Source organism: Salmo trutta, chromosome 25, assembly GCF_901001165.1.
Source record: "Salmo trutta chromosome 25, fSalTru1.1, whole genome shotgun sequence".
In the NCBI taxonomy this organism is placed as follows: Eukaryota; Metazoa; Chordata; class Actinopteri; order Salmoniformes; family Salmonidae; genus Salmo; species Salmo trutta.
Window position 1 is genome coordinate 503,199 of NC_042981.1, and position 15,228 is coordinate 518,426.

Below are 15,228 nucleotides of genomic sequence, written 5' to 3' on the forward strand. Positions count from 1 at the left end.
GGTCAAAGTGTCTGGTTCCATCTCCACTCTGTCAGGGCAAAGTGTCCCTGGGTCAAAGTGCTGGTTCCATCTCCACTCTGTCAGGTCAAAGTGTCTGGTTCCATCTCCACTCTGTCAGGTCAAGTGTCTGGTTCCATCTCCACTCTGTCAGGTCAAAGTGTCTGGTTCCATCTCCACACTCTCAGGTCAAAGTGTCTGGTTCCATCTCCACTCTGTCTGTTCAAAGTGTGTGGTTCCATCTCCACTCTGTCAGGTCAAAGTGTCTGGTTCCATCTCCACTCTGTCAGGTCAAAGTGTCTGGTTCCATCTCCACTCTGTCAGGTCAAAGTGTCTGGTTCCATCTCCACTCTGTCAGGTCAAAGTGTCTGGTTCCATCTCCACTCTGTCAGGTCAAAGTGTCCTGGTCAAAGTGTCTGGTTCCATCTCCACTCTGTAAGGTCAAAGTGTCTGTTTCCATCTCCACTCTGTCAGGTCAAAGTGTGTGGTTCCATCTCCACTCTGTCAGGTCAAAGTGTCTGGTTCCATCTCCACTCTGTCAGGTCAAAGTGTCTGGTTCCATCTCCACTCTGTCAGGTCAAAGTGTCTGGTTCCATCTCCACTCTGTCAGGTCAAAGTGTCTGGTTCCATCTCCACTCTGTCAGGTCAAAGTGTCTGGTTCCATCTCCACTCTGTCAGGTCAAAGTGTCTGGTTCCATCTCCACTCTGTCAGGTCAAAGTGTCTGATTCCATCTCCACTCTGTCAGGTAAAGGGTCCTGGTCAAAGTGTCTGGTTCCATCTCCACTCTGTCAGGTCAAAGTGTCTGGTTCCATCTCCACTCTGTCAGGTCAAAGTGTCTGGTTCCATCTCCACTCTGTAAGGTCAAAGTGTCTGGTTCCATCTCCACTCTGTCAGGTCAAAGAGTCTGGTTCCATCTCCACTCTGTCAGGTCAAAGTGTCCTGCTGAATAACAGTCTGGCTCCATCTCCACTCTGACAGGTCAAAGTGTCTGGTTCCATCTCCACTCTGACAGGTCAAAGTGTCTGGTTCCATCTCCAATCTGACAGGTCAAAGTGTCTGGTTCCATCTCCACTCTGTAAGGTCAAAGTGTCTGGTTCCATCTCCACTCTGTAAGGTCAAAGTGTCTGGTTCCATCTAAACTCTGTCAGGTCAAAGTGTCCTGGTCAAAGTGTCTGGTTCCATCTCCACTCTGTAAGGTCAAAGTGTCTGGTTCCATCTCCACTCTGTCAGGTCAAAGTGTCTGGTTCCATCTAAACTCTGTCAGGTCAAAGTGTCTGGTTCCATCTCCACTCTGTAAGGTCAAAGTTTCTGGTTCCATCTCCACTCTGTCAGGTCAAAGAGTCTGGTTCCATCTCCACTCTGTCAGGTCAAAGTGTCTGGTTCCATCTCCACTCTGTCAGGTCAAAGTGTCTGGTTCCATCTCCACTCTGTCAGGTCAAAGTGTCTGGTTCCATCTCCACTCTGTCAGGTCAAAGTGTCTGGTTCCATCTCCACTCTGTCAGGTCAAAGTGTCCTGGTTTCCATCTCCACTCTGTCAGGTCAAAGTGTCTGGTTCCATCTCCACTCTGTCAGGTCAAAGTGTCTGGTTCCATCTCCACTCTGTCAGGTCAAAGTGTCTGGTTCCATCTCCACTCTGTCAGGTAAAGTGTCCTGGTCAAAGTGTCTGGTTCCATCTCCACTCTGTCAGGTCAAAGTGTCTGGTTCCATCTCCACTCTGTCAGGTCAAAGTGTCTGGTTCCATCTCCACTCTGTCAGGTCAAAGTGTCTGGTTCCATCTCCACTCTGTCAGGTCAAAGTGTCCAGCTGAATAACAGTCTGGCTCCATCTCCACTCTGACAGGTCAAAGTGTCTGGTTCCATCTCCACTCTGACAGGTCAAAGTGTCTGGTTCCATCTCCACTCTGACAGGTCAAATTGTCTGGTTCCATCTCCACTCTGTAAGGTCAAAGTGTCTGGTTCCATCTAAACTCAGTCAAGTCAAAGTGTCCTGGTCAAAGTGTCTGGTTCCATCTCCACTCTGTCAGGTCAAAGTGTCTGGTTCCATCTCCACTCTGTAAGGTCAAAGTGTCTGGTTCCATCTCCACTCTGTCAGGTCAAAGTGTCTGGTTCCATCTCCACTCTGTCAGGTCAAAGTGTCTGGTTCCATCTCCACTCTGTAAGGTCAAAGTGTCCTGGTCAAAGTGTCTGGTTCCATCTCCACTCTGTCAGGTCAAAGTGTCTGGTTCCATCTCCACTCTGTCAGGTCAAAGTGGCTGGTTCCATCTCCACTCTGTCAGGTCAAAGTGTCTTGTTCCATCTCCACTCTGTCAGGTCAAAGTGTCTGGTTCCATCTCCACTCTGTCAGGTCAAAGTGTCTGGTTCCATCTCCACTCTGTAAGGTCAAAGTGTCTGGTTCCATCTCCACTCTGTCAGGTCAAAGTGTCTGGTTCCATCTCCACTCTGTCAGGTCAAAGTGTCTGGTTCCATCTCCACTCTGTCAGGTCAAAATGTCTGGTTCCATCTCCACTCTGTCAGGTCAAAGTGTCTGGTTCCATCTCCACTCTGTCAGGTCAAAGTGTCTGGTTCCATCTCCACTCTGTCAGGTCAAAGTGTCTGGTTCCATCTCCACTCTGTCAGGTCAAAGTGTCTGTTTCCATCTCCACTCTGTCAGGTCAAAATGTCTGGTTCCATCTCCACTCTGTCAGGTCAAAGTGTCTGGTTCCATCTCCACTCTGTCAGGTCAAAGTGTCTGGTTCCATCTCCAATCTGACAGGTCAAAGTGTCTGGTTCCATCTCCACTCTGTAAGGTCAAAGTGTCTGGTTCCATCTAAACTCTGTCAGGTCAAAGTGTCCTGGTCAAAGTGTCTGGTTCCATCTCCACTCTGTCAGGTCAAAGTGGCTGGTTCCATCTCCACTCTGTCAGGTCAAAGTGTCTGGTTCCATCTCCACTCTGTCAGGTCAAAGTGTCTGGTTCCATCTCCACTCTGTCAGGTCAAAGTGTCTGGTTCCATCTCCACTCTGTCAGGTCAAAGAGTCTGGTTCCATCTCCACTCTGTCAGGTCAAAGTGTCTGGTTCCATCTCCACTCTGTCAGGTCAAAGAGTCTGGTTCCATCTCCACTCTGTCAGGTCAAAGTGTCTGGTTCCATCTCCACTCTGCCAGGTCAAAGTGTCTGGTTCAATCTCCACTCTGTAAGGTCAAAGTGTCTGGTTCCATCTCCACTCTGTAAGGTCAAAGTGTCCTGGTCAAAGTGTCTGGTTCCATCTCCACTCTGTCAGGTCAAAGTGTCTGGTTCCATCTCCACTCTGTCAGGTCAAAGTGTCTGGTTCCATCTCCACTCTGTCAGGTCAAAGTGTCTGGTTCCATCTCCACTCTGTCAGGTCAAAGTGTCTGGTTCCATCTCCACTCTGTCAGGTCAAAGTGTCTGATTCCATCTCCACTCTGTCAGGTAAAGTGTCCTGGTCAAAGTGTCTGGTTCCATCTCCACTCCGTAAGGTCAAAGTGTCTGGTTCCATCTCCACTCTGTCAGGTCAAAATGTCTGGTTCCATCTCCACTCTGTCAGGTCAAAGTGTCTGGTTCCATCTCCACTCTGTCAGGTCAAAGTGTCTGGTTCCATCTCCACTCTGTAAGGTCAAAGTGTCTGGTTCCATCTCCACTCTGTAAGGCCAACGTGTCTGGTTCCATCTCCACGCGTCAGTCAAAGTGGTGGTTCCACTCCACTCTGTCAGGTCAAGTGTCTGGTTCCATCTCCACTCTGTCAGGTCAAAGTGTCTGATTCCATCTCCACTCTGTCAGGTAAAGTGTCCTGGTCAAAGTGTCTGGTTCCATCTCCACTCTGTCAGGTCAAAGTGTCTGGTTCCATCTCCACTCTGTAAGGTCAAAGTGTCTGGTTCCATCTCCACTCTGTCAGGTCAAAATGTCTGGTTCCATCTCCACTCTGTCAGGTCAAAGTGTCTGGTTCCATCTCACTCTGTCAGGTCAAAGTGTCTGGTTTCCATCTCCACTCTGTAAGGTCAAAGTGTCTGGTTCCATCTCCACTCTGTACGGCCAACGTGTCTGGTCCATCTCCACTCTGTCAGGTCAAAGTGTCTGGTTCCCATCTCCACTCTGTCAGGTCAAAGTGTCTGGTTCCATCTCCACTCTGTCAGGTCAAAGTGTCTGGTTCCATCTCCACATCTGTCGTCAAAATGTCTGGGTTCCATCTCCAACTCTGTCCAGGTTCAAAAGGTCTGGTTCCATCTCCACTCTGTCAGGTCAAAGTGTCTGGTTCCATCTCCACTCTGTCAGGTCAAAGTGTCTGGTTCCATCTCCACTCTGTCAGGTCAAAGTGTCTGTTTCCATCTCCACTCTGTCAGGTCAAAGCGTCCTGGTCATTCCTGGGATAAGCAGGAGTGAAACTCCTGTGGAATATTTTGGTAATCATTACAACTTAGATAATCACATGACTGCAAGGTGTGTCTTCAAGTTTTTTCTTGTTAGGTCTTTGTTCGTCGTCGTTTCTTAGGTCAGAATTGAAGTGTTCACCCCTTTGCAAGTCTGTTATGGCAATTGATGCAGATTCAAGGCTTTCCTCGAGTTTGTGACTCAAAGGATTTTATGTTGTTATTACATCATTCAAAAATATGTTTTACCCAATTTGTAATGTAATAATGATTACATTAGGCACAAAAACATTATTACGTTATGCTTTCAGCATATTTATTACATTATCGGCATTTATTACATTATAAATGCACACGTTATTACATTATTGGTAATTATTACATTATCAGTTGCAACATACAATGCTGGATATGGCTTTCAGTTTAACATCTACTGACATCAGAGTGAATGAATGAAGAGATGGAATACAACATTTCCATTACCTGTATCATCCAAGTCTTCATCATGGTCTTCATCATCTCCAGAAGACAGGGAATCTGTCGGCATGGAAACACACATGAAGACGTTCCAGTCTGGACAACATCATCAGACATGAAGACGTTCCAGTCTGGACAACACCATCAGACATGAAGACGTTCCAGTCTGGACAACATCATCAGACATGAAGACGTTCCAGTCTGGACAACACCATCAGACTTGAAGACATGAAGACGTTCCAGTCTGGACAACATCATCAGACATGAAGACATGAAGACGTTCCAGTCTGGACAAACATCATCAGACATGAAGACATGAAGAGGAATCCACAGTGGCCACTATCATGTACAACTCATCGACATGAAGACATGAAGACGTTCCAGTCTGGACAACATCATCAGACATGAAGACATGAAGACGTTCCAGTCTGGACAACATCATCAGACATGAAGACATGAAGACATTCCAGTCTGGACAACATCATCAGACATGAAGACATGAAGACATTCCAGTCTGGACAACATCATCAGACATGAAGACATGAAGACATTCCAGTCTGGACAACATCATCAGACATGAAGACATGAAGACGTTCCAGTCTGGACAACACCATCAGACATCGTTTAGTGGCACACAAAAACTAACCAGGTCTCTAAATGAGAGAATCAGGCTCACAAATCGCACCCTATTCCCTATACATGTATAGTGCACTACTTTTGACCGGTACCCATAAGGCTTTATATAGAGAATAGGGTGCAATTTAGGACACAGCCTGATTATCTGATCTCAAGATTAATCATGAATCTATATGTTTTTTTACTTAAAAAAACATAAATCTGAAAAGTGAATTTTTTTACTCAGAAACAGCTTTCATAGAAAACACCGACAGTAATTTAGCAAATGAAACAGAGAGGGATTAAAAAGTGCAAACACACACAAACACTCAAACGACGCACGATCAAGTAGCAGGAGAAGTTCTCACCCACATGTGTTTATTTGTATAAACTTCGTCAAAATATTATATTCTCAAGCTGAAGGGAATAAGTCCCAAGATCCTCTCTGAAAAAAGGTCGCGTTCAGAGTGCAGTATAACCGCAGTATAAACACTGCATCCAGAATACCACAGTCGACTGCAGTTACTGCACTTTTACTGCTGTTTCAAAATTGCAATCTTTTTTTTGTACGGGATGTTATGTCTCTATTCAAGACTCGTATACATTGCTCCTTCGGCCTCTCCTGGTATGAACTGCTATTGGTCTGGTGCCAACTTCACCTTTTGCCGCCATATTTGAGTTCCCTTTAATTGATGATAATGGCGAAGACGGTAGGTAGAAAGTTGAGGTCCGCTCCTTTCTGCTCTATAACGTGTCGTAATCCTCATACCGTCTGTTTAAAGCACCTCACGAATCTACGGATCGAACTGGAGATCAGACTCTCAGATATTTCAATATCTCAGTATCTTGATAACGGCGAGCTACCTGGCTCTAAATAAACATTCTGAATGTTTACTTTGTATGCTAATGAGGCGTGAAATGACTAACGTTACTATGAACGGTCTAGAAAGAGTTGTGACCACGTTTCATCTCTGGTAGCTGGAGGAATGTGAATTCATAGTGGACTGATTCTAACGCCGACGCTGTGCGCTTTATCGACAGACTCCGGGAAACATGACCGAATACAAACAGTCTGCCTGACACCCTAGACCCACTCGGTCTGTCCACAGACACCCTAGACCCGCTCGGTCTGTCCACAGACACCCTAGACCCGCTCGGTCTGTCCACAGACACCCTAGACCCGCTCGGTCTGTCCACAGACACCCTAGACCCGCTCGGTCTGTCCACAGACACCCTAGACCCGCTCGGTCTGTCCACAGACACCCTAGACCCACTCGGTCTGTCCACAGACACCCTAGACCCACTCGGTCTGTCCACAGACCAGATAAACGGGCTTTAACCTGGGATACGTTGTGCGCATGTGAATCCTGAAAGTCGCCAGTCAAGAATCGAGGGAGTACACACACACACACACACACACACACACACACACACACTACGCACACGCACACGCACACACACACACACACACACACACTACGCACACGCACACGCACACACACACAGACGCACAGGCACACACACGCGCACAGGCGCGCACAGGCGCACACACGCACACAGGCACACACGCACACACGCACACAGGCACACACGCACACAGGCACACAGGCACACGCACACACACACGCACACAGACGCACACACACACAGGCACACACGCACACACACACACACACGCACACACACACACACAGGCCCACACACACACACAAGCACACACACACACACACAAGTCAGTTCATACTGACTATAGCATTGAGAGCCCATGAATGCCCCTACAGTTCTCTGAGAGGCTGGTCTTAAGTTCTTGCACAAACATTTCCACAGACAAGACATTTACAGACTAGCGTCTTATTACTGGGGTCTGTGAAAGAGGAACACCCAAACACCCAAACACACACACACACACACACACCACACACACACACACACACACACACACACACACACACACACACACACCACACACACACAGCCTGACATATGGAATAGTTTTAAGATAGTCATCCCATAGATCATTCAGCTGTTTGATTTAGATTTTTAGGACCCCTTTAGGTACATACATAAAAAATATATATTTAAAAATGTATTTGATAAAATATTGAATTTGGCCTTTACTACTAAAACCCATAGAAACACATTGAATAACACATTCAGAAACGGCAAAAAGACAAAATAATACATCATAAGGAACAAGGTTTTGAAGTGTGTCCTGTATCTAGGATATAAAAATAAACTCAGTAAATATATATTTGTATTTTATTTCTTATACATATTTAATTCCTTTTGGGGTGAGGCGCAAAACTACCTTCAAACTTCCATTAGAGTTTTTGGCATTGAGGAAATTTCAGGTCTTGAAAATTGTGAAAATTCTGTGCAACTTCCAGCGCGTGTTTACTGTGAACACTGAGGCTGTACCTGCTTTAAGTTACAGTTTTACTGTGAACACTGAGGCTGTACCTGCTTTAAGTTACAGTTTTACTGTGAACACTGAGGCTGTACCTGCTTTAAGTTACAGTTTTACTGTGAACACTGAGGCTGTACCTGCTTTAAGTTACAGTTTTACTGTGAACACTGAGGCTGTACCTGCTTTAAGTTACAGTTTTACTGTGAACACTGAGGCTGTACCTGCTTTAAGTTACAGTTTTACTGTGAACACTGAGACTGTACCTGCTTTAAGTTACAGTTTTACTGTGAACACTGAGGCTGTACCTGCTATAAGTTACAGTTTTACTGTGAACACTGAGACTGTACCCATGTATGCTACTGTGGCTATTTGATCATAATGTAGACCTACCAGAGTAGCCTACCATTAAAAACAATGGAGAAAATGTATCCCATAATATTTTACCATGGAAATAGCTGTTACAGCATTCAGACTACAGTAGCAGCCAATGGGTGGTGTTCAATGTAGGGCTACATTCCATGAGACTTGTGAAATTAACATGCAGGGATTCACATTAACCTGTTTATCCACTTGTCCTTCAGACAAGGAGGTGACTGAACATGTTGTACTGTTGTTTGATCCAAGAAACCACTTTATAAAATAAAACGCATTATTATTCCCATACTATTATTACAGAGAATCAGACACATTATGCAACCCCTCTGCCTATTGGCTAATTAGCTTATTGCTCACTGCCCCTTTAAGATCAAAAACAATCTCTTTACCTGACCGGCTTTTCAAAGCTGTCTAGAAATATACATGTTTTGTGCTCTTGTAAGAAGTAATCCCTCCCTTATTGCTGACTACAAATTATCTATAACTGGGCTAAAACCTCACTAACTTGCAAAGGACATGAACAAAATGTGAGCACATGGCTAGATACAGCTCTCGCTTTGATCTCAAAACAAGCTCACCTACTCACGACCACTCATGCTGTAAACCCAGTCCAGTTCAAAGTCAACGGCACAAATCCTTATAGCAATGGTCTATTTGCATATAGGCCTACTGCAGCTCTGATTGGCTATGCCACACTGGTCTGTGTAGAGTACGGGCAGAGTCATGCGCAATAGAATCCGACTCTTATGCCTACAACAAAATCTCTTGTATAGTTCATTTAGTTTTGGTATGTTAGTTTTGGTATGTTGCATTGAAATGGCTAACATTGCGTTGATTCATTCACAATTGCCACGGTAAAGGGCAGCGCACAAATGGCCCAGCGTTGTCCGGGTTTGGGTTTGCATGTTGTAGGCCGTCATTGTAAATGTTGTTAATTGACTTGCCTAGTAAAATAAAGGTTAAATACATTAAAAAAAGGGAAATGTTGATAGTTTTAACTAACAAGGAAAAATAGAAAATTGAGTGAAATTCAATCTTGTTTTCTCTCCAAGGGCAGATATTTCTTCCCAGCAGTCCCAGGGAGCCACAGTCTCAGGCGACTACGAACCCGCCACTCACAAGCTTAGAGGGAACAATACTTCTGGGGGTCATAGAGCAAAACGGAGAGCACCATCATGTTCGTGGGAGTCTCCCCTTTCCATAGGGCGGTCATAATTGTTTTTGACCACTCTATGGAAAAGCCCTGTAGAACTAGTTAAACACACCTAACCCTGGAACAGCCCTGTAGAACTAGTTAAACACACCTAACCCTGTATCAGAGTGGATCTGAGGCCTGAGGCCTGTATCAGAGTGGAGGTGAGGCCTGAGGCCTGTATCAGAGTGGAGCTGAGGTCTGAGGCCTGTATCAGAGTGGAGCTGAGGCCTGAGGCCTGTATCAGAGTGGAGCTGAGGCCTGAGTCCTGTATCAGTGGAACTGAGGCCTGAGGCCTGTATCAGTGGAACTGAGGCCTGAGGCCTGTATCAGAGTGGAACTGAGGCCTGATGCCTGTATCAGAGTGGAACTGAGGCCTGATGCCTGTATCAGAGTGGAACTGAGGCCTGATGCCTGAGGCCTGTATCAGAGTGGAACTGAGGCCTGAGGCCTGCATCAGAGTGGAACTGAGGCCTGATGCCTGAGGCCTGTATCAGAGTGGAACTGAGGCCTGATGCCTGAGATCTGTATCAGAGTGGAACTGAGGCCTGTATCAGAGTGGAACTGAGTTCTGAGGCCTGTATCAGAGTGGAACTGAGGCCTGATGCCTGAGGCCTGTATCAGAGTGGAACTGAGGCCTGATGCCTGAGATCTGTATCAGAGTGGAACTGAGGCCTGCATCAGAGTGGAACTGAGGCCTGATGCCTGAGGCCTGTATCAGAGTGGAACTGAGGCCTGATGCCTGAGATCTGTATCAGAGTGGAACTGAGGCCTGTATCAGAGTGGAACTGAGTCCTGAGGCCTGTATCAGAGTGGAACTGAGGTCTGATGCCTGAGGCCAGTATCAGAGTGGAACTAAGGCTTGTATCAGAGTGGAAATGAGGCCTGTATCATAGTGGAAATGAGACCTGAGGCCTGTATCAGAGTGGAACTGAGGCCTGAGGCCTGTATCAGAGTGGAAATGAGGCCTGAGGCCAGTATCAGAGTGGAAATGAGGCCAGTATCAGAGTGGAACTGAGGCCTGAGGCCTGTATCAGAGTGGAAATGAGGCCTGTATCAGAGTGGAAATGAGGTCTGTATCAGAGTGGAAATGAGGCCAGTATCAGAGTGGAAATGAGGCCAGTATCAGAGTGGAAATGAGGCCAGTATCAGAGTGGAAATGAGGCCTGAGGCCTGTATCAGAGTGGAACTGAGGACCTGAGGCCTGTATCAGAGTGGAACTGAGGCCTGAGGCCTGTATTAGAGTGGAGCTGAGGCCTGAGGCCTGTATCAGAGTGGAGCTGAGGTCTGAGGCCTGTATCAGAGTGGAACTGAGGCCTGAGGCCTGTATCAGAGTGGAACTGAGCCAGTATCAGAGTGGAACTGAGGCCTGTATCAGAGTGGAAATGAGGCCTGAGGCCTGTATCAGAGTGGAAATGAGGCCAGTATCAGAGTGGAACTGAGGACCTGAGGCCTGTATCAGAGTGGAACTGAGGACCTGAGGCCTGTATCAGAGTGGAACTGAGGCCTGAGGCCTGTATCAGAGTGGAGCTGAGGCCTGAGGCCTGTATCAGAGTGGAGCTGAGGTCTGAGGCCTGTATCAGAGTGGAACTGAGGTCTGAGGCCTGTATCAGAGTGGAACTGAGGCCTGAGGCCTGTATCAGAGTGGAACTGAGCCAGTATCAGAGTGGAACTGAGGCCTGAGACCTGTATCAGAGTGGAAATGAGGCCAGTATCAGAGTGGAACTGAACTGAACTTGGCTGTGACATTTGGAGCCGGATGTGTCTGAGCCTATGTGAGCTACTGGATGTGTGGGAGGAATACGTGTGGGAGGAATACGTGTGTGTGTGTGTGTGTGTGTGTGTGTGTGTGTGTGTGTGTGTGTGTGTGTGTGTGTGTGTGTGTGTGTGTGTGTGTGTGTGTGTGTGTGTGTGTGTGTGTGTGTGTGTGTGTGTGTGTGTGTGTGTGTGTGTGTGTGTGTGTGTGTGTGTGTGTAACTTGGCAGCAGCAGTTCTGAACTCTCTCCTCAGCTCTGAAGGAGTTGCCTGCTCTGCTCCGCCCATCTGACTGTGTGTGTCTGAACGTTGGGACTCTGGAGGTTTTAAACTAGACAGAAACCTCTCTGTTTCTGGACTATACCAACCTGGCAGAAATCAATACTTACTGCTAATCAGATATCTATTGACTGAAAGCTGTAGATATCAGTAGTTTATTGACTGGTTGTACTGTAAGGTCTATCAGGCAGACACACACTGGAAGTCGTGGTGACCTCCTGACAGTGACTAATATTGTTCATTACGGTTGGTCATTACATAATTGGTTGATTAAAACATTACCCTCTTGGAGAGATATGGATAGAAACAGAGGGATACAGAGTGGAGGGGAAAGGACAGCCAAACAGAGAGAGAGAGAGAGAGAGAGAGAAAGAGGTAGAGAAACAGAAAGAAAGAGGTAGAGAGAGAGAGAGAGAGAGAAAGAGAGAGAGAGGGGGAGAGAGAGAGAGAGAGAGAGAGAGAGAGAGAGGAGGGAAAATTATAGCAAACAGTGGAGACTAATTTGACCCCAATAAATACCAGGGGATATGTGTCAACAGCAACAAAAACAATGTACTGAGCAAATGTCAAATTGACTTTTTACCAAATTACCGTACGACAGACCACATATTCACCCTGCACAACCTAATTGACAAACAAACAAACCAAAACAAAGGCAAAAAAGTTTCTCATGCTTTGTTGATTTAAAAAAGCTTTCGACACAATTTGGCATGAGGGTCTGCTATACAAATGGATGGAAATTGGTGTTGGGGGAAAAACATACAACATTATAAAATCCATGTACACAAACAACAATTGTGCGGTAACAATTGGCAAAAAACACAATTTTTTTCCCCACAGGGCCGTGGGATGAGACAGGGATGCAGCTTAAGCCCCACCCTCTTCAACATATATATTAACAAATTGGCGAGGGCACTAGAACAGTCGTCAGCACCCGGCCTCACCCTACTAGAATCTGAAGTCAAATGTCCACTGTTTGCTGATGATCTGGTGCTTCTGTCCCCAACCAAGGAGGGCCTACAACAGCACCTAGATCTTCTGCACAGATTCTGTCAGACCTGGGCCCTGACAGACCTGGGCCCTGACAGTAAATCTCAGTAAGACAAAAATAATGGTGTTCCAAAAAGGTCCAGATGCCAGGACCACAAATACAAATTCCATCTAGACACCGTTGCCCTAGAGCACACAAAAACTATACAAACCTCGGCCTAAACATCAGCACTACAGGTAACTTCCACAAAGCTGTGAACAATCTGAGAGACGAGGCCAGAAGGGCCTTCTATACCATCAAAAGGAACATGAAATTCAACATACCAATTAGGATCTGGCTAAAAATACTTGAATCAGTTATAGAACCCATTGCCCTTTATGGTTGTGAGGTCTGGGGTCTGCTCACCAACCAAGAATTCACAAAATGGGACAAACACCAAATTGACACTCTGCATGCAGAATTCTACAAAAATATCCTCAGTGTACAACGTAAAACACAAAATCATGCATGCAGAGCAGAATTAGGCAGATACCCGCTAAATATCAAAATCCAGAAAAGAGACATTAAATTCTACAACCACCTAAAAGGAAGCGATTCCCAAACCTTCCATAACAAAGCCATCACCTACAGAGAGATGAACCTGGAGAAGAGTCCCCTAAGCAAGCTGGTCCTGGGGCTCTGTTCACAAACACAAACAGACCCCACAGAGCCCCAGGACAGCAACACAATTAGACCCAACCAAATCATGAGAAAATGAAAAGATAATTACTTGACACATTGGAAAGAATTAACAAAAAAACAGAGCAAACTACAATGCTATTTTGCCCTAAACAGAGAGTACACAGTGGCAGAATACCTGACCACTGTGACTAACCCAAAATTAAGGAAAGCTCTAACTATGTACAGACTCAGTGAGCATAGCCTTGCTATTGAGAAAGGCCGCCGTAGGCAGACCTGGCTCTCAAGAGAAGACAGGCTATGTGCAACACTGCCCACAAAATCCTAACCTCCTGCCAAATGTATGACCATATTAGACACACATATTTCCCTCAGATTACACAGATCCACAAAGAATTAGAAAATAAATCCAATTTTGATAAACTCCCATATCTACTGGGTGAAATACCACAGTGTGCCATCACAGCAGCAGGATGTGACCTGTTGCCACAAGAAAAGGTCAACCAGTGAAGAACAAACACTATTGTAAATACAACCTATATTTATGTTTACTTATTTTCCCTTTTGTACTTTAACTATTTGCACATCGTTACAACACTGTATATAGACATAATATGACATTTGAAATGTCTTTATTCTTTTGTAACGTCTGTGAGTGAAATGTTTACTGTTAATTGTTTATTTCACTTTTGTTTATTATCCTTTGGTAAATTAAACATATGTTTCCCATGCCAATGTAACAGTTTAGCTTCCGTCCCTCTCCTCGCCCCAACCTGGGCTCAAACCAGGGACCCTTGCACACATCAACAACTGACACCCCACGAAGCATCGTTACCCATCGCGCCACAAAAGCCGCGGCCCTTGCAGAGCAAGGGGAACAACTACTTCAGGTCTCAGAGCGAGTGATGTCGCCGATTGAAACGCTGTTAGCACCCCGCTAACTAACTAGCCATTTCACATCGGTTACACCAATAAAGCCCCTTAAATTGAATTGAATTGAGAGAGAGAGAGAGTGGTGGGAAAAGGATAGCCAAACACAGAGAGAGAGAGAGAGAGAGAGAGGAGGGAAAAGGATAGCCAAACAGAGAGAGAGCGAGAGAGAGGAGGGAAAAGGATAGCCAAACAGAGAGAGAGAGAGGAGGGAAAAGGATAGCCAAACAGAGAGAGAGAGAGAGAGAGAGAGAGAGAGAGAGAGAGAGAAGAGGGAAAAGGATAAAGGATAGCCAAAACAGAGAGAGAGGAGGGGAAAGGATAGCCAAAGAGAGAGAGGAGGGAAAGGATAGCCAAACAGAGAGAAAGAGAGGAGAGAGAGGAGGGAAAAGGATAGCCAGAGAGAGAGAGAGAGGAGGAAAAGTAAGCCAAACGAGAGAGAGAGGAGGAAAGATGAGGAAAGGATAGCCAAACAGAGAGATGATAGAGAGGAGGGAAAAGGGATAGCCAACAGGAGAGAAGAGAGGAGAGGAGGAAAGGATAGCCAAAGAGAGAGAGGAGGGAAAAGGATAGCCAAACAGAGAGAGAGAGAGAGGAGGGAAAAGGATAGCCAAACAGAGAGAGAGAGAGAGAGAGAGGAGGGAAAAGGATAGCCAAACAGAGAGAGAGAGAGAGAGAGGAGGGAAAAGGATAGCCAAACAGAGAGAGAGAGAGAGAGAGAGAGAGAGAGAGAGAGAGAGAGAGAGAGAGAGAGGAGGGAAAAGGATAAAGGATAGCCAAACAGAGAGAGAGAGAGAGAGAGAGGAGGGAAAAGGATAGCCAGAGAGAGAGAGAGGAGAGAGAGGAGGGAAAAGGATAGCTAATATAGAGAGAGAGAGCCAGACTGAGAGAGAGGAGAGGAGAGAGAGAGGAGGGAAGAAGGGGATAGCAACGGAGAGGAGAGAGAGAGAGGAGAGAGAGGAGGGAAAGGATAGCTAAACAGAGAGAGAGAGCGAGAGGAGAGAGAGGAGGGAAAAGGATAGCTAAACAGAGAGAGAGAGAGAGAGAGAGGAGGGAAAAGGATAGCTAAACAGAGAGAGAGAGAGAGAGAGAAAAAGGATAGCAAGAGAGAGAGAGAGAGAGAGGAGGGAAAAGGATAGCAAAACAGAGAGAGAGAGAGAGAGAGAGAGAG

General features: G+C 46.0%; 1 protein-coding gene across 1 annotated transcript in view; it reads right to left on the reverse strand.

Annotated features, from left to right (window-relative positions):
• The window catches only part of fgfr3 (fibroblast growth factor receptor 3), a 170,968-nt gene that overhangs the window by 104,977 nt on the left and 50,763 nt on the right, over positions 1 to 15,228 (reverse strand). The window contains exon 4 of the mRNA XM_029712591.1: positions 4,842 to 4,895. Within this exon, the coding sequence (XP_029568451.1) occupies positions 4,842 to 4,895 (54 nt within the window). The remainder of the gene's footprint in view (positions 1 to 4,841; positions 4,896 to 15,228) is intronic.